The following is a 19,840-nucleotide window of genomic DNA, read 5'->3' as shown; positions in this document are numbered from 1 at the left end:
TATGGTTGGCTTACCCTTATTTGTTTGTGCTATGATCATATAACTCATGTTATATGTGAGCAGATAATGTTGCAGATGCGGTTGAAAAAGCTTAGAGATGTTGAGAGAGATGCAGGGAAAAACTTTGAGGGCTTTTTATAAAAAGAATAAATTTGCATTGGAAAAATATGTTGTGTAAGACTTATATGTTTAATGATGAATTTATGTTAAGTGGTGAAGACTATATTGTTTAAAGTTTGTAAGTTTGGAATTGTACTTTGGAAGAATTGAAATAAAGTTTGATTGATTATATCAGATATCAAATTAATTTAGTCTTTACTACTAGTAATACCCCTTAAAATATTTGGGGTGTTACATGGATGATCGTCTAAGAAAGAGTCAGATATAAAAATTCACAAAAAGATCAAACTAAGATAAGAAAGTCAGGAGAAAAGAGGACAAAAGATAACTCAAGACACTAATAAGAAAACAATATAAGTAGAAAACCTACACAAAAATTTAGAACTAGAATCCACAACATATAAAAGCTTAGGAAAACACTGAGAAAAACATATAGGCTATAACACCCAGACGCATGACTAAACACTATTGTGCCTAAAGAGTCCAAGAGAGTTGAAATTAAATGCTTAATGTCTATCATACCTGAAAGAGGTATTCAACATAACTCTCAAAAGCAACACAGTCAAGATAATGTCTCTCACAAAAAACTTTAAAAAACTCTAATTATTAAAATATAAAAAGAAAGCTTTAACAAGCTAAACACTATCTGTCTAAGAAAGAGACAAAATCAAAAGAAGCGTTTATTAGACTAAACGATACCATAAGTTTAAACAATGCTTTGTCCAATGATGAAGTCTCCATACAATACTTGGTATCTTTAGATTAGAACTTAATTCCAAAAAGCTACCTAATGGTAGGAAATCAAAAAACACTTTGTTGTTCTGAGCAAGCATCAAATGACATTAAATGCTCAACGTTCAAAAACAACAAAAATGATATTTGATAAACTTGTAGTTCACCAAAAACCAGTCAAATCAGTAGTAAGTAAAAGGAAAGACATTCATGGAATGCTCTTACTCTAGAAAACTGTGACATAATACATATGTCAAAATAAATCATGAAATCAATAAGTAAACCATTAACCAACAAGACTTTACAAACTAAACATACCATCTAATCTTGTAAACATAAAACATTAGAAAATGCCGAAACCTAAAGTAATGATAAGAACACTTAAAATATAAAAGCAAAAAGGACATACTTGTTATACACGCTTCTATCTTGTGCAAGGCAATTGCTACAAACATTCATCTTATTAAGCACCAAAATAAACGTTAAGAAAAAGACAAAAAGGAGCACTAATAAGATTATCAAAAGTTGTTCCAAAAAGATAAGTCAAAACTACTTTTGATAAAAGCTCTGAAAAACAGGTTTGCTCTAACAAAGAATACCATCCTACGATTGACATCTACACCAACAACCAGAAGAAAAAAAATCTCAAGAGAAGCTTTGTCAAAACAGTCATATTATCAAATCTCAAGACAAGCATCGTCACAACATTTATATCATCAAGATGTATGTGTAGAAGGCTAGAAGAAAGAAGAAGATGATGATTAAGAGAAGAGAAAATGTGAAGATATAAAGATATCTCATCATCCATTGAGCAAGGAAATCTCTTCGAACTATCAATGATAAACTCCTCCTATCAAGAAAAAGGAAAAAGAGAAGAGCTCAAGAAAAGAAGAAGAATACTCTCAAGCTTCATCAAAACATCCACTTGAAGAAAGAGAGAAATAGTGAATTAAACCATCCCTCGAGTACTTCATTGTATTAAATGCTTACTTATGTAAGGAGAGAAAAAGATAGATGAGAGAAAAACTTGGGAGTGTTTAAACTGTTTTGTATTTTAACATATCATCTCTTTGAGAGTTGTGGTCTGAACGACTTGTAAGCAATCTATGATGCAATTATGGAGAGAATTAAAACACTTACAACTTAACTTTGAGTGGTTAAGGAAATCTATGCGAGGTCGTCTAATATCGGGAATGGTGTGAATACTCAACTGATCTAGGATAATTGAAGATTATTCACTGATCAGTGATACTAGGAGTGGTGAAGAATACTACACAACCATGAGTGGGTGAAACTCAACTAGGCGATATCGTGGATACCAAGTTGCCTAAGGCTACCAAAAGTGGTGCGAATACTCAAAGCAAATCTTGGTAGGGTTGTTGAGTACCAAGAGTGGTGCAAATACTCAAAGGAAATCTCGGTAGGGTTGTTGAGTACTAGGAGTGATGCGAATACTCCAAGAAAATCTCGGCAGGGTTGCTGAGTACCAGGAGTGACGCGAATACTCATGAAATCTCGGTAGGGTTGCTGAGTACCAAAAGTAGTGCAAATACTCAATTGATCCAGGGTAATTAGAGGTTATTCGGTGATCAGGGATACCAGGAGTGATGAACAATAATACGCAACCAGAAGTGGGGGAAACTAAACTAAAAGATGTTTCTCAAATGTACTAGGAGCGTCTAGGGATACTAGGAGTGATGAATAATACTACGCAATCAAGAGTGAGTTAAACTCAAATATACTTCATTGAATATCTAATGAAACCCTCTAAGTTAACTTAGGGGAGAACTAGATGTAGCCTTAACAAGTGAACGAGTATAAAACATTTTGTGTGTTTTAGTCTATTGATAAACGATGTAGTGTAATTAGAGATTCAACACTCCCACTCTCATTATACTCCTCACTCTTTTTGAAGTTACTGCCTATACATATAAACGTTGGACATGCTGAGTCGGCCATGTAAACGATTATTCAGGATATCGTTTACCAAACAAGGGCTAACAACTTACAAAGTATTACGTACATCATGATTAACTTGGAGATTGCGAAAAGATGTGAAAACACTATTCAACCCCTTCCTTTAGTGTTTCCCAACACCATGTATGTATATATATATATATATATATATGTGTGTGTGAATTAATATATAACTTAAAATATATATTTTTTAATTTGAATATGTTTAACTCTAATTTATACAAAGATTTTGACACCTTGAAACTATTTGTTGAAGATCCGCCACTCATCACAAATTTAAATCTCAATGTGTAGTTGTTCAACGAAAATGATTATAGTTTTAAATATATAATTACTTTATTATTTTCCGTTATTAATGTTTAACAATTTTTTCAACCAAAATATTTATTTTACATTAATTATATTTCCATACTAGCAAAATAATCTATTAATAATTGTGGAGAATTATGTACGTTGAGAAATAAGTCGGTTATATATTAATTTATCTTTTTCTTATCTAAACTTTTTAATTTAAATTTCAAATAAAAATTCTAGAATTATTTGTTGAACAAGTATCAATTATCTTATGATAGTAAATTAGATAAAATAAATCACAATAAAATTGTCAAGACTATATTATTAAGTAAAAAGAGTTATACTCTTTAATATTAATTTTAACTTTTAAATTAATGATAAGTTCTTGATCAAACTATTGGTATCGGTGACCAAGGACAGATTCATTATTTTGAATTCCTAATTATATATATATATATATATATATATATATATATATATATATATATATATATAATTTAGAATATTTTTTAAAATTTTAATATATTTTTCACTACAAATTATATATTTTTATAAAAATTTTAACATCTCAAATTATTGATAAAGATAGGCCACTTGTTACGAGTTTAATTCATAGTATGCAATTGTTTAAGGAAAATTATCGTAGTTTTAAATATGTAATATTTTTACTATATTTTTTTTGAATTGAAGGAGACTTTGGACCTTTTATATATATATATATATATATATATATATATATATATATATATATATATATATATATAATTTAAATTAATTTTTAAAAATTTTAATATATGTAACTTGTAAGACCTTGGAAATTTAACTCAAAAACCCACCTGTCAAACCTCATTTAATGCACCCAAAACCCTGCTCAGACCATTAAAAACGCACTCACAAACCCTGATGCCAAATTGCCAAGTGTCAAAATGGAAAATTCTGAAATCAGTTAGTGGGATACAAGTGTCAGCAGGAGAACGGACGTTCGTTTTTAAACAAAACTGAACTTTCTGAAATCCGCGTCACTCTTCTGCATGCACCTTCTTCTTCCCAAAACTTAGACTTTCCATTTCCTCCTCCTTCTCTCTAGAAAACCTTTCCCTTCTCTCTACTGTAACTCACTCTTCTCTGCTCCGACCACTGTTCAGGCACCGTAGAAGTATTCCCGGCGTCTTGAGCTTTCACCTGAACCGAACAGTTTAGAGTTCTGAAACCGGTAAGTTAATTTTCCTTCAACTATTCGTTCTTGTGACCATGCACACCCAACTCTGGGTGCATGAGTTCTTAAGCTGAATTCTGAATCCTTTTCATCTGCCGTGATGTTGGTTCGAAGGGTAGTGAGCGTTGCGGGTAGAAAGGATTGTAGTTGAAAAGGCAAGTTGCAAACTATAGGACGTCCGTTCACATTAGAGGTAAGGGAAGCTTATTAATTTAATTCGTATGTTGTTGTATGTTTGCTGAAAATGAATGCATGTTGCTGAACGAGTGAATGTATGTATCCAGTATGAATATGAGGCATGATGGTTGATATGTATGAAGTGTATGAATGTGAAAATGAGTTATTTATTCGAAGTATGAATTATTGAGGTGGATGCTATAAAGTCTGAAAATTTATAATTTATGTGAAGTATAAAGTATGAACTATTACATGGAAAAACTTAATTTGAAGATAGTTGCAAATTTGAATATGAACTTCTTACTATGATTATGTACGTTCGTCATCGAACGGTCCTCTACCGTTCGGTTTTCTAGTAAACCGGTTAAAAGGGAATTCTTTCATTTGGAAAGGACTCTGATCGAGAACGAGCGTCCTCATGTGGAAATATTATCTTGGAGCGTTCGGCTCAGAATAATCGTACCTTAATCTTCGAAATAAAGTAATATATATATATCTTGTACTTTAAGAATTGTAGCGCTCGGTCTTACACCTAGCGTACGTCATAAGTAGTGTTCGGTCTTATACCGAATGCTCAGATTCGTCTTTAAATATTATACGTGTTGAAATAGCGTACGTTCAAATTCAGTAAAATCCTCTTACCGCGTTCGGTCATAGACTGGCAGTCGGTCTCCAAAATAGAATTATTCTCGTTATGGTTCTGAAATCGTCTTAAGGGGGCTTTATCCATTGGATCCGGTTTAGAGTCTTTGTACTTAAATTATTCTTTGAGTATTGATCTAATCCTCCGAGAGTCAGTTCATTCCACTGATTCAACTGGTAAATGACGTTTGTCAAAAATGATGTGTATTTGCAGTCGAATTTATTCTGCTCTTGAACTAAGGTTTCTCCTTCTTTTCTTCACATTCGTCCGCATTATAAATAGGATTGAACGTTCGTTATTTTGTGAATTGGGATTGGAAGATTAAAATGAAAATAAAGTGAAATATTATACGTAATGAACAGTATATGAGATGAATAATTGATGGTGGATTTTGAACGAGCGTTCCAGGGAGGAACGACTCTATGTATTGAATATGGGAAGTTGTATAGTATGAACGTGGTAAAGCTACTGATGACAGTTCATCCTAATGTTCCATGAGTGCTCGTCCTCACGTAGAGGAGGGTAGGTCATGTGTGGGAACGGCAGGAGGTCCTAGTCCTTAGGGGTACTTTGGACTGATAGGGCTAACCTCGGGTGGCAGCTGTTGAGGGTATCCCAGTTACTACATCACCCGGGTGCACGAACGCCTGTAGATACACCGATTCATACAATCCGGACAGTCTGTCTAATGAGAGTTTTTGGATGGTTATATGTGTTGAGATATTCTTGTATAGTTGGTATGTTTAATTTGTATGTTTGATGCATGAATTAAATTACATAAGCTTACCCTGTGTTCTTTCTTTGTGTTGTCCTGTATCTGTACGTCCGTCCTGTCAATGCAATGGTCATCCGTGTGGATGTGAGCAGAAGGGGATACTCTGTTGGAAGAAGTGATGGAAGAAGAAAAACTGGTAGAGGTGGAAGTTAAAGCCGAGTCCTAGAGCGTTCGTTTTTTTTAGACGATAGTTGTTTTAGTTTTGACGTTCGGTTATTTGTTTTGTAAAACCGTTCGTCCTAAACTCATATTATTTCTGAATTAGGGTATGGAATTCTGTAGTTAAAGCCGGTTGTTTTTTTTGAACTCTGATCTTAGTGTAAAGACTGCATTGTTTTACTGTTTAATGTAATTAATTCTAATTTATGGTTATTCCTATATTTTAGGATGTTAGATAACTTAAAAAAAGTTTATATATCTAAACAAAAGTTTTAGTCCATCAAAATATTTGTTGAAAATCTATTACTAGTCATGAATTTAATTTCTACTATACAATACAATTGTTTAGAGGAAATTATTCTGGATTGCACCATTATTTTGGTGACAAAAAAGTGAGTCGAATTATAATGAAATAACTTGAGTTGTTATGAGTTATTATAGATTATTCAGTTATCTTGTTGACTTACACATTGACTATTATTTGTTTTTTTTTTCTGATTTAGTAATAAGTGCTCACTCTAATATTATTTATAATTAAATGAAAAAATAATATATCAATGATTATAAAAAAGTAATACGTCTCTTTATTTAACTGAATTTTAATAATAAATATTCAACAATTTTCTGTAAAAAGTGTTTAACAATTTTATCATAATAATATACAATCATGAATTCAAATCAAACTATAAAGCATTGGCTTGATAATTAACTTAGCTCAAATCTAATTATGTTCACATTTTTTTATTCAAATCAAATCAAACTAAACTATACTTCATTTTTATATATAGTTTAAATAACTATTAAATAAATTTATCAACACCATCCCACCCATTATAATGATGATCATAGCATTCTGGATTAAAAATATTTGTTATATAAAATTTCTCTTAATACCTTATTTATAAAAGAAGTTCATGCATTCAATAGTTTGTTTGTTTAACGCATAAATATAAATTTTCAATTAATACCTTATTTATGACTCAATATAAAAGTATAAGCATTAATTAATTTTTGCCTGAAATCATTAAATATATATTTTTCATTCAATGCTTTATTTATAAAACTTTACAAAATTATTAAAAGAATATAAGACTTTTTTCTTTTTACATAAATACTAAGGGAAACGCATGCCACCCACTGTGCATTCACAATAATTCAAAACTATAAATAATTTTATAACAATAAAAAGTAAGTTATATAGCTTATTTTCAGTTAATTAAAAGATTAACAAATTATGTACTTTTATCAAATATGAAATGATTTTAATTCAATAAAATATAAAAATTTGTTAATAAGAGACACATAAAATAATTTGCATACGAAGTGTATCTTAAAACGTGTCTAAGCCATTCTCTAGTAATTCTATAAAAGTTTTAATTGAATTTAGTTTCAAGTTAGTAATAAATTTTTGAATTTTGTTTTTGTTATTTACATTTTTTAATTGAATAATGTAATTATATTTTTACATTGTGTCTATTTGTCTTTATATGATAACAAAAATAAAACTTAATTGAAAATATTTAAGTTTACAATAAATTTAAAATTTCATTAACCCTTAAAAATAAATAAATTTATTTTTTCTGACAGAAATATTTTTTTATCTTGAAAAAAAATAAGACATTAGGGAAAGAAAAAGACAAAAAAAAGGAACGAAGAAGCTTGATGAAAAAAATAATAGGCGGGGTAGGGAGGGAAACAAAATTACAAACCCCACCAAGAAATCCAGAGAAGAAAAAAAGAGTGAGAAAAAAAAAATTAAAAAGGAAAAAATCTTAATGAAAAAAGAAGAAAGAAAGAGGAAAAAGGGGCGAAAGAAGAAAAGCTTTAAATAAAAACCTGAGCGATGGATCACGCTTTCAGGCATAGATACACATAGATTGACAGCTCATCACCTCACCCCAGAGTGGACACAACTTTTGGTGTTTCCTCTTCAGCAGAAGAAGATTTATTTTTTCATTCATCAGCAAAACCAGAAGAACAAAATAGAGAGGGCACTGCTCAAGGTTGCTGCAATGAAGGGTGGTGCTAAGAAAAAGGCCACGGCGGATGCTCCGGCCGAGGTGGTGGAGCCTTCTGGTGCTGCGGATTCGGGAAGTGGAGAGGGTGGAAGTGACAAAGTTCAAAGCTTTGAGGGGAACGAGGGTACCCAGTTGCGGAACGGTGAGGATGAGGAACCCCAGGTGGAGGATTCTGAAGGGGAGGGTGAGGAAGGAGAAGGGGAGGGGGAACAAGAGTATGGTGTGGAGGGAGATGAAGAAGAGGAAAATGCTGGTGGTGCTTTTCCAGGGGCTCAAGGTGTTGTTCTTGCTGAGAATTTTTATGAAGTTGAAGCTATACGTCGTAAGAGGGTGCGCAAGGTAAAAAGTTCCCATCTTTTCCTCTTATTTGGGCATTGGTGGTGCTGCAATGGAGATTTTTTTCCCCAGTTGTTTTGTCTGTGCTAATTTTATCTGTAATGGGTATTTTTTTTGTTTTGTTTTGTTTCGTATCATGGCTTGTGTGATTCATGTAGTCGACCTTGCTCTTAGATAGGCTTTTTCTTGCTGTTTGATGATTGGGGTTTATGTTTTTCTCCCTCTTGTTCTGCTTTGTGTTGTGTCTGTGTTTTTTTTTTTCTTTTAAATGATTTTATCTTCCCTGACTTTTTTTTGGCCTAGTTTAATCTGTTATGTCTTTTTTACCTTTTTTATTTTGAGTCATTTTTTGGTTTAATGGGGTACCCGGTTGCCAAATAACGTCAATTATGTTGAGGGATTCATGTAGCCGACTTTTTTTTTTCCGTAATTTGTTTTTTAAATTTTTTTATCTGCAATCGCTTTAGTTTTGGTCCAGCTTCCTCAGCAAGAGTGAATTTTTTGATTTTTTTTTGGTGTAAAGGGCCACCTAGTTGTGTGATTCATGTGGCCTATCATTGGATTTATTGTTGTTCTTATTCTTTGGTGATTGAAGGTTATGTTTTGTTTAATTATTTGATATGTAATGGAGTTTTCTTTTTATAGTTATTGTTGGTCTAGTTTTATCTGTAATGGGAGTGTGCTTTTGGTCTATTTTTATCTTAATAAGGATTCTTGAGTTATTTTATGGTTTGCTGGCGAACTTGATTCGAGTAGCCAGCCAAACTTGGAGAGAATTTGTTGTTGTTGATGTTGTTCTTTGGCCTAACTTCTTTTTTGTCCTGTTGGGGGCTTTCCTTATGACAATGTGGATTTCCAATGCTGCTAATACAGGGTCAAGTGCAATACTTTATCAAGTGGTGAGTGTCCCTTTTGCTCCTTTGTCTTTTGTTCTTATTTATTGACTTGGTTGTGACGAAACGGGAAAAGAAAAATAGCCATCAATCCCATATTGGGGGTGGAAGAACAGAGTGGGAAAAGTAAAAAAGATTAGAGAGTAAAAGTGATAGATGCGACTTATAATCTGATCACAAATAAGGACAGATAACTAGGAAATGGGGGTGGAAGAGATTATCTATTATGAATATCAAATCATGAAGGAAAAGGGGTCTAGTGTGAACATTTTTATGTATGTATTTTTGCTGATCTGTTTATTGGTTTATTGCTGAAGGAATGGGTGGCCTGAGACAGCCAACACTTGGGAGCCACCAGAAAATCTAGTTTCTGTTCCTGATGTTGTTGAAGCTTTTGAGGAGAGGTATTCCCTTCCATAAAAGATAAAAGTTTTTATATCTTTCTTTGGACCTTGTGTTAAATTATGCGCTTAGATGTGAAGAGGCATATATTCCTATCATATTTTATGTTTGTGTTCTGTTTTTCCTGCTATTTAGAATAGGTTACTTTGCTTATAAAAAGACTGTAGCTGCCCGAAACTGGATGGATATATATGTCTAGATTGTGCAAATCACCTGTTCACTAATACTTATTTTTTGTGGTTTCCAAGCTTGAAGTCAGGAAGACACCGTAAGCGCAAACGCAAGCACGTGGTGCATCATACTCAACCCAAGAAGAGGCTGGAGCGTTCTACCACTCCATACAGTCTTCGACGCTTTTCCAGTACTGTTGGAAACCATTCACAGTCTGCTCTTCCTGTTCTTAGTGATGCTAGCCTTCCTGTTATTCCTGCCTTTCCTCAGACTGTTCTTTTTGCTGATGAATTGGGAAATGGTGCTGGCAGCAATCTTGAAAGTGCCACACCTGTTATTGTTAACAAATCTCCAATTGTTTTAGAACAAAATGTTGAAAGGAATGAGGAAAATGATTATGATCCTAAGCTTAGTGAGCTTAAAGCCTCTTCTGCCAGTGGGAATGATGCCGACAGGCTTGCAATACGAATTCCAGAGGCAATGCCTTCTGGTCCTGGGTTTGCTGGCAATAATGGTCAAACAGCTGCTAAACCAAAGGTGGTTCGCATGGAAACAAGTGAAAGTGGTCGCTGCCGAGGAGCCAAAAGGAGAAAATCTGGTTCTGTAAAGAGGTTCAACAAAGAGTTATATGCTGGTGAGCCTGCCAATACACAAAACCCAATTGGAGCAGCTGTTGGTACAGATGAGTCAGCACTACTATCACGGAATGCTGGTAGTGGTGGTAATCATGCCAGACCTGCTAGCAATATTGTAAAGATTATAAAACCAATAGGCTATTCAGCTTCCGTAGCCAGCGGAGCGCAGGATGTTTTGGTAACCTTTGTGGCTTCAAAGTAAGTAACTCAGCAAATAACAATAAATTTCACTGTGCATTTGTTGACATAATATGCATGCTAAGATTAATTTACCTTTAGTCATGTATGTTTTTATGATATCTTTCTTCTTTGATACAGCTGGTCGGTTCAGGAAAGGAGAAGTGTTAATTTTGGTTGCAATTGTGTACTCTTCGATAATGATTATTTTCAGTTAATGAAAAAACAGTAGTACCTTTCTCTTACAATTTATAGAGACAGTTGATCAAGCTTCTAGTAATAAATGAGGCCAGTCACAGATATTTCCAATATCGTTTTGACTTATTGAAGCTTATTTTATTTTTTTATGTTTCACTACAAGCCGTTAAAGCTTGAATTTTATTGTGCTGAGTATAGTGTTTTTCTATTCTTTGGTTGATAAAGGATGCGGTGTGGAATATTTGATAGAAAGGGGGGAATTGATGTACTTGAGAAGCTAAGATGTCCACAATTCCTTTGTTAGTACCAATACAATTTTAGCCAATGTTGACAAATGCTAAAACATATATACTAAACAAAATACTTACCTTTAAATTTTGTGGTTCTTCAATTAGACCTTGATTGGCTTTTAGAAGGCCCCACCTGATGACTAGACCCAATAGTGTTCTCATTGGGGTCCCAATGGGAAGGAAGAAAGGCAAACGGTAGAGGAAGTGCCACTCACACACACGTAAGTTAGGTGCCTAAGCTAAACTTATCTGGCTTGGCAGGACCATCCCACATGACTTGTATTGTAGTCAACTTGACTGAGAGTTATTTGGTTAAGGAAATAAATAAACTAGCCTCAAGAGAGTGTTGAAGCGTTGCTTCTATCGACCACCTTTCATAATGTTCTAGGAAGCATGCAACCTTGGAGTGGAACAATCTTTCAGCAAATCATCATTGATAGGGAAAGGAGTCAAGTAAAGAAGTAACAAAGAATGATTACGGTTCTTGGTAAAGAGAAGAAACAAGTGTAGCAATAATATCATATCAAAAGCTAAATCATCGGAGTTTGGGCGAATGGGTATGAGAGAAAAAGGTTTTGGAGTTCATATTTTGAGACAAAATAATAAATTGAAAGAGGTACCCTTGGAAAAAGGACATGGTGTCCTGTGTAAGTGTCATTTGTTTGTTGCCATTAAGATTCAAACACGAGTTTCAAATTTACAAAAGGGGTTGAAGTTGAAAATCTTGGGATCCAGAGGTTGTTCTAAAGGACTACAGATCCTTGCTCGTGAGTGTTGTGTCTACTGGAAGAGTAATGAATTAGATTGGATGGGTTGATGAAAAATCATATTTAGAATTTATGGAAAGAACTCTAGTTTTTATGAATCATTATTTGATATGGTTTCGGGGGTATTTTCTTTCTTATAGAGTAAAAGGTAGCTTGCTTACTTTGTGCTAGTGCTAAGGGATAATTTGGTTGCTTTTTTTCATAAACTTCAATAGATCTTTGGAATAGTATGCTTGGTTTTGAATTTTTTAAAATTTATTGATTGATTGGAAGAAAGGATACTTATAGAGAAGGAAAAACTAGAGCTAGAAAGAAGTGATAGGTTGAATATAAGATCTACTTTGTGGGCTTAGCTTTGCTAATTGAATTGCATATTGTAAAAGGGAAAATATTATGTCTTCTTGGGAAAGAAATTGGAGTGGTTTTGATAGGCCAAAAAACAAAGCAACACTTATGGTATCTCTTTGAATCCTTACTTTGCTAAGGTAATTGCGAATTGTAAAAAAGGAAAATATTATGTCCTATTGGGAAAGAAATTGGAGTGGTACTCTTTTGATGGGCCAGGATTAATGAAAAAGCCAATAAGATGGTATCTCTTTGAATCCTTACTTTGTATGCTTAATTAATATAGTGAAACCCTGATAGACCTAATCTACTCCATCAATTGGTACTAGTTATATGATTTTGATTCTTCGGTTTGTTTGATGAGAAACGTGGATCAGTAGAAGGGTTGTTCTATTGGAATTATATCCTAGCCCTAGAACATTAATTGATTAGTTCAAGGAATTCTAGGTCAGGATGGATGGGGTTTGATCCTGCAACTTCCCTTGGAAATTGTCTAGTAAGCCTAACACTACTATTATGTAGCATTTGTTAGAGTATGGAACCACTTTCTTCATTTGGCTTCCAATTTAGCCTTTTTTCAAGGCGTAGTGTAGGCATCTCCCCCTCCTAAGAGTAATGCGAAGCGAGCAAATGTCTTCTTAAAATCATGATAATACCCTGAGCATTAAGTGCACTTCTTCTAGACGCAAATGTATTCTATGGTACTTGCATTATTAAAACTTGATTTTATATACAAATTTAATTTTTACTTTTAGTATAAGATTAACCATTTTTGGTTTAAAATTTCATATTAACTATTTTTAGTATAAAAACAACTATTTTTAGTATAGAATCAACTATTTTTAGCATATAATTAACTATTTTTAATATAGAATTAACTATTTTAGTAACCATAACCAAGGTTTAAAAATTGTAATGTTACCACAATTTTGGTTGTCGTGTGATTAGGGAGTGTCTAAAAGCCTTAAAGTTGCAAAAAGTTGTAGTTGTGGGTTATTTCTCAAATTGTGGGCGTAACTGAGTTCCAAATTCATTTAATGTAACATTCATGGCCTATAACAATACCTTTTTCTCATTAGGTAGCATTGGCAAAAAATAAGTCTTTGGTAAGGCCAATTAAATCAAGATTTCTATTTTATAAATTTTTTCATTTGTTTTTCTTTGGTCTTTCTCTACCTTTGTCTATTGGGTATGATCCATTTAATTACTTTCCATACCAGGGTGTCAAATTTGGTAGCAATTATAACCATGGAAGACACAATAACCATGGCCACTATAGTGTGGCCATGGTGCAACTATGATATAGGCTTCAAAAGTCCAATTTTACCCTGAACATCATTGCTTCCAGGGTTTAAGTTTTGGTAAATATTTGCACAAGTGAGGGTGATCCTTGGTTCAATTGTAATGATGAGCCTTGGTGACCAGTGGGCCATGGGTTTGAATTGGAAAAATGCCTAGTAGTTATGCTTGTGTTCAAATATGTTTCTTATCCTCAAAATACCAACAAAAGAAACAAGGGTAGACTAAGTAATTTTTTTTTCTTTTCTAATTATATTGCTAGCTTTTAGGAGTTCTTCTATTTCCCTAGTGTTGCTTCAAGTCATTCTTCTAGAAGCTTCTTGAATTTGTGGGCTCCTTTCTTCCCTACTGGAATAGAATTTGTCCTAGAATTTTTTTAACTTATATCACAAAGAGTTAAGTCATTAACATTGAAAGCATGACTTACACTATATTCACTTTGGAGATTCAACTTGTACGTATTGTCATTGATCTTCTCAAGTACTTGGAATGGTCCATTTCCTCAATCTTGAAGTTTGGACTTCCTTTGAGAGGGGAACCTATCATTTCTTAGGTGAAGTCACACCCATTTACTTGGTTGGAAAATGACTTAATTCCTACACTTGTTTGTTGAATTTTTATATTGTTGTGTTCTGTTCTATTTGATCCTTTTATTCTAACCAAGTTTGTCAAACTCGAGAGTTTACGTAAACTTGTGAGAGCTCGTAAACTTGTGAGAGCTCGTAAACTTGTGAGAGCTCGTAAACTTGTGAGAGCTCGTAAACTTGTGAGAGCTCGTAAACTTGTGAGAGCTCGTAAACTTGACTTGTAGACTCGATTCGTAAACTCGTAAGAGTTTACTTTTTTACGAAAAAAAGTTATAAATAACATATTAATTCAAATATTACAACAAAATGATCAAACAAAATAGTTAAAGTATTTTTATTTCTATTCTTTAATAAATAAGATACGTTTAGACTACTATTAATTAAATTTGATTTATTCCTAGACATACTTTAAATTATTCATAATTTCAGTTTCCAACTACAACATTACAAAACATTATACAATTATTAAATAATTAAAAATAATCTCTAATTCTTAATTAAAAATCCTAATTAATTAAAAACCTAATTAATTTCCTTTCTAAAAGCTGCACACCACGAGAAAATAAAATCCCTTCCTGCAGCTGACAAAAAAAAACTCACAAATCCCCTAAATCCCTTCCTCCAAAAAATGGTGCGTAGCTAACCAACAAAAAAAACTTACCTTTTTGGAACAGAGTAGAGGACTAGAGACAACATCAGATACACGAATGATAAGCAAACAGTTGTGCGACGAGCAAACGATGACACAATTGTGTGACGAGCAAACCACGAGTGATAGCGTCGCGAGCGTGAGCAAACCACGAGTGGTAGCGTCGCGAGCGTGAGCGAATAGTGGCGTCACGAGCGGTGAGCGAGTAGTGGCACCACAAGCAGTGAGGGACGTAGTGAGGAGACAATCGTGCAGCGAGACGCCAATCGATTCACGGCGAGTTTTCCTTTTTTAGTTTCGTGCACCAAACGACTATGGTTGTTGTCGTTTTGGGTTTAAAAAATTTCTCCTCTGAACTCTCGCCAACTTGGTTGCAAACTCTCGAGCTTGGACGAGTTGATTGAGTTTGCTTCCGATTTTACCGAGTTTACACCAAAAGCGAGTTTACATCCGAGTTAACTTGGGAGCTGTGTGTAGAAATGCAAACTCGTACGAGTTAACGAGTTAACTCGCGAGTTTTCCTTTTTTAGTTTCGCGCACCAAACGACTATGGTTGTTGTCGTTTTGGGTTTAAAAAATTTCTCCTCTGAATTCTCGCCAACTCGGTTGCAAACTCTCAAGCTTGGACGAGTTGATTGAGTTTGCTTCCGATTTTACCGAGTTTATACCAAAAGCGAGTTTACATCCGAGTTAACTTGGAAGCTGTGTGTAGAAATGCAAACTCGTACGAGTTAACTCGCGAGTTTGATAACCATGACTCTAATGGTAGGTTATTAACAAAGTCATCTTCTTAAGCCTATCTCAACACATCATAGATTTGAAGTTAGGAAGATGTAATGAGTAAGAGGTGTTAATGGACTGAAGTCATGGACTAACTCAAGGAGAATGAGAAGTTTTGGAGTTTACTACTTTATTGTAAGCAAACTCCATGAGGGAGATGATCTTTTGACTTAGATTTTAGATATCAAACACCTAAGTAGTTGAGAAAGATTTCTATTAACAACTTCTATTTAACCATTTGAGGATGACATGTTGTAGAAAAGATAAGTTTTGTTACAAGTTTTCTCTATAAATATTCTCTGAAAATGTATCCCTATTAGACACAATCTATTAGACACAATTTTTATTTATCTAATAAAAATCTGTTTCCTTCCTTGTTGATGGACATAATTACTTGCCTGGTAAGTTTGAACTTTATTTCAATATCCTGAAAACCCTTTGCCTTAGATAAAGTTCTAATGCATCTGCATTAATTGGAAATTGAGATTTATCAAGTTGTGTGAAGTTTGCTTGTTTTGTTTGTTAATTTAAATTGGTCATCATTGTAATTCTTATTTGCATGTTGTACATGCATTTTCTTTACTAATGCCAAATTAGTCCATACTGCCTTGATGATTAGCATTTTCACTATTCAATAGCACCAAGAGCAGCCACTCAAAAACATTGTTTCTCTTTCTCTGTGATGTCAATAAATTGCTAATTGCATAGGTCACTTGTGCATCAAGAGTTTCAGCAGACAAATGATTAATTAGATCACTGGTCTGCTTTGATCTTTTCTAAGATGAATGAAGATGCACTTGATACTTTCATTGTTGTCAAATATTGCCATTGCCATAACTGGGCATTGCAGCAATCGTAGCTGGATGTTGTCATCAGTGTTCCAGGTTTCCTGAGAAACACCATTGTGGTTGTTTTGCTCCTTGTTACTGCCATGCTTGTTATGACTCTTACGTTGCATGTCATAACAGAGGTAACAAGGTTTCTGTGTGTTGTTGTGATTGAGTCTAGACACGGGTTGACTGTGTGATCTTTAAAAAGAAATGATAGGGAAGGTGGGGTTTGGGCATGTAGGTCAATATGTGAAATGAACCTATGCTTTACATTCATTTGTTCTTAGTGTATTTGCGTCTGTTGGGTTTTATTTCTCTATGCCTGTTATTTCTGTTCTTGGTGATTTATTCGACTTATAAGTTATAGATTGTTTTTCTTATTGTATGCTATTTTTCTTACATATATGCATCTATCTAAAATAATTGTGCAATTTTGGAAGAATGTTATGATCTGTTTGTCTTTATATTATCCTTGAGTTTGGCAACATTGCTTTCTTTAAAGCTTCTGTTATATTCAAATATATGTATTTGTTTGATAATATTTTGCATTCTTTCTTATTATTATATGCATTTTTCAATTTGGTTATTAAATTTTTTATTCATAAGTTCTGTTTATATATCAGTATAATGATATATAAATATGTTGTTTGTTTTGTCTCTTGTATGTTTTGGTAGAAACCATAGTTATCCTTCACCAGAGAAAATTTTTTTGTCTATGATTAATAGGAAAACAACAAAATACCCTCCTCCTATAGTGGACTGTTTGGAGGTATAGAGTGGTCCAATTTGGGGATGCACAACAGTCCCAAAAAACAATTTCCCTATCCTCTCCAACCAGTTGCGACCTCTTTCTCACATACATGCTCACTCACCCATTAATGATTTGCCTCTTTGAGTAGAGGTTGCTGCGAGATGGATAACCAATTTTGCTGAAAAATTCAGAGTAGAAGATTCCTGGCTAAGCTCTGGTATCAGGCAGGTGAGACACAAGAGGTTGCCTGTGAAAATGGCAAAAAAATGTGCTGTGAGATTGCTCTTAGAACAGTAGGGTGCTGCTCTGCAATGCTACTGTGATTGCAGCCTTACTGGGTGCAATTGAGAGCTATGATTTTCTAAACTAGTCTTGCAAGTTTTGTATGTTCTCATATACATTTAAATCTATTGTATTTCTGAAGGGTGATCTTGCCTGCTCTCATTTTTATAATTTCGAAAGCATTTTGAGAGGAAAGATATTATAGTTATGTGAGAGCAACAAATGAAGCAAAATTCTGCCAAAGAAGTTTGTTCAAGGTCATTGAAGAAATGTACGTATGGTCTGTTAGATAAACCTATGTATTTAGATGAAGAAAAAATGAAATCAATTTCCTTACAAGTTAGAACTAGCTTATGCATAAGTTAGGTTTTAAAGAAATTACTGAGTGTTTTTAGCAAATCAGCTTATTTATGAGATAGTTTTATTTTTTGATCAAGTTTATTTCATTTTTACCTCATCTGTTCTCTAATTGTAAAGGGATAAGTTTCTTTAAACATGTCTCTACTCTTTATTTTTGGCTTATATATCATTTGATTCGATGGAGCCTGGGGTTTCATTTGTGTTACTCAATTTTGTTCCTAAATGATATCCTTCTCTCTTTTATTCTATTCTGAGTATGTTATATGAGCTTAATAATTTAGTGATAAACTTTGCAGGTCTGATGGAACAGAAGTAATGGTTAACAACAAGTATCTAAAAGCATTTAATCCACTTCTTGTAGTACCCTCTTCCTTCTCATTACTACATTTGATTATTTCATTGTCAATGTTTCTAAGGCCTCTTCTCATATAACCCTTATATTTTTCATATGTTGCAGCTCATCAATTTCTATGAGCAGCATCTTCGCTACAGCCCTACATCTTGACCGAATAAAGTATTGAAGGTGCTTTGAGTATGTAGTCAGATTTCACATGACAGCACTTAGTTATTTTTAAGAGTATCTTTTGTAGATGCAAAAGATAGTAAAGGGTAAGAAATGCATTGTTTGTTAGTTACATATAGGTATTGACATTTTAACCAGTGGTTGTCTGGCTACATACTATGATGCAACCTGGTGGCATAAAGAACTACATACTTTTAGTGTCTCAAGACATGAGGATTGGATCAAATAGTTTCTTAAGAATTAGTTAGTCAAGAATGAAAAACTATTTTGGATGATGTCAAATTTTATGGAAATTTATAGCTATTTATTAGCAGTTTATGTTTGCCTGTTATATTTTATACACTGATTGATTGACTTTATTCTAACCAAATGCAGGAAAATCCACAACTAACTGCATGTGAAATTGTTAAATCAAATGCTATGTTTCACCCAATTTTCTTTCTACTTGAGATGCAAACTTTGTTGGATATTTTTTATTTTTTTTTATGCAGTGGTCGGTCAGTATTCAGAAGTTATTTTTGAATTTTTATCAATTTAAGCCTAGGGTAGGGGGTAGTGTTTCTAGTTTTCTGCTTTTAAAATATTTTGAACGGTTTTCTCATTGCAGTGTTAACAAATCTAGTTGAATTGGATTTTTTGATGCTTAGATTCCACTCAAGTTGAAATGGTGGATTATGAACATAGTTTTCTTTGAACTTTTGATATATACATGTTTTGTTTTGGTAAATTTCTTCAGTTAATTTACCATTAAAAAAGTAAAATGCATCATATTTTTTACAAAACCAAAAACTAGTGCCCTTTGGATTTAAAATTTTTTGGTGAGAAGAGTTTTGTAAAAGTTAATTTATCAGTTGATCTTGGTTTGAGAGAAGTTTATTATTTTGCTTTTATTTTATTTCTGAAAGGAATTTAGAGTTATATTTTTTTGCTGATGTAAAAAATTTTCTTGTAAGATTTGATCATAAACTTTGAACAGATTTGATTTTCATGATCATACCTTTTTATGCTTTAAACTCATGCTTATGCATATGTATTTTTGTTTTTTTTGTATGTTTTTGATTGGTTAAACTTCAAGAATGAAAAAAGTAAAATGTATTAAAGTCTCATTATAAACAGAAGTCAATTTATGCATTTAAGTCTTTTTGAAAACAAGCATTTTAATTGGTTATTTAATAATAATTTTAACTAAAATTATCATATTCATTTTTATTAAATCGACTATTAGTATCAAATTTGTAGTTTTATTAATTTTTAAATTGGTTATAGTAGTAACAGAGGTCTATTTTATCTTTGAACCCCCCTTTTCTCATTGGATTAAAAATCCCACACATCTTCACAAAATCCTTTTCTAGCATTCGTTCATCATAGCACTATATCACCATCTCTGTCTATTGAAATCACTTTTTCCAAGAGCTTAGTCTCTCAACATGGGAATTTCTTTCGATTACATTCTA

The 19,840-nt window shown here is 33.2% G+C and overlaps 1 protein-coding gene across 3 annotated transcripts; it reads left to right on the top strand.

Moving 5' to 3' along the window:
* The first annotated feature begins 7,833 nt into the window (after positions 1–7,833).
* Positions 7,834–18,704, top strand: LOC108347498 (chromo domain protein LHP1). Of its 3 annotated transcripts, XR_008245174.1 has the most exons (7): positions 7,836–8,450; positions 9,321–9,346; positions 9,658–9,744; positions 9,991–10,746; positions 17,197–17,449; positions 18,160–18,220; positions 18,321–18,704. XR_008245174.1 is itself a non-coding variant. In XM_017586778.2 (6 exons), the coding sequence occupies exons 1-6, from the start codon at positions 8,106–8,108 to the stop codon at positions 18,366–18,368; spliced, it is 1,323 nt and encodes a 440-aa protein (XP_017442267.1). In that variant the 5' UTR covers positions 7,839–8,105; the 3' UTR covers positions 18,369–18,704. The 3 variants fall into 3 exon arrangements, 2 of the variants coding, with proteins under 2 accessions (XP_052724142.1, XP_017442267.1); XM_017586778.2 differs by lacking the exon at positions 17,197–17,449 and having other exon boundaries at positions 7,839–8,450; XM_052868182.1 differs by lacking the exons at positions 17,197–17,449; positions 18,160–18,220; positions 18,321–18,704 and adding an exon at positions 10,867–11,298 and having other exon boundaries at positions 7,834–8,450.
* Positions 18,705–19,840: the final 1,136 nt, after the last annotated feature.

This window comes from Vigna angularis, chromosome 9, assembly GCF_016808095.1.
Source record: "Vigna angularis cultivar LongXiaoDou No.4 chromosome 9, ASM1680809v1, whole genome shotgun sequence".
Lineage (NCBI taxonomy): Eukaryota > Viridiplantae > Streptophyta > Magnoliopsida > Fabales > Fabaceae > Vigna > Vigna angularis.
The sequence above is the reverse complement of the archived record's forward strand: the minus strand, read 5'-3'. Positions and strand labels throughout refer to the sequence as shown.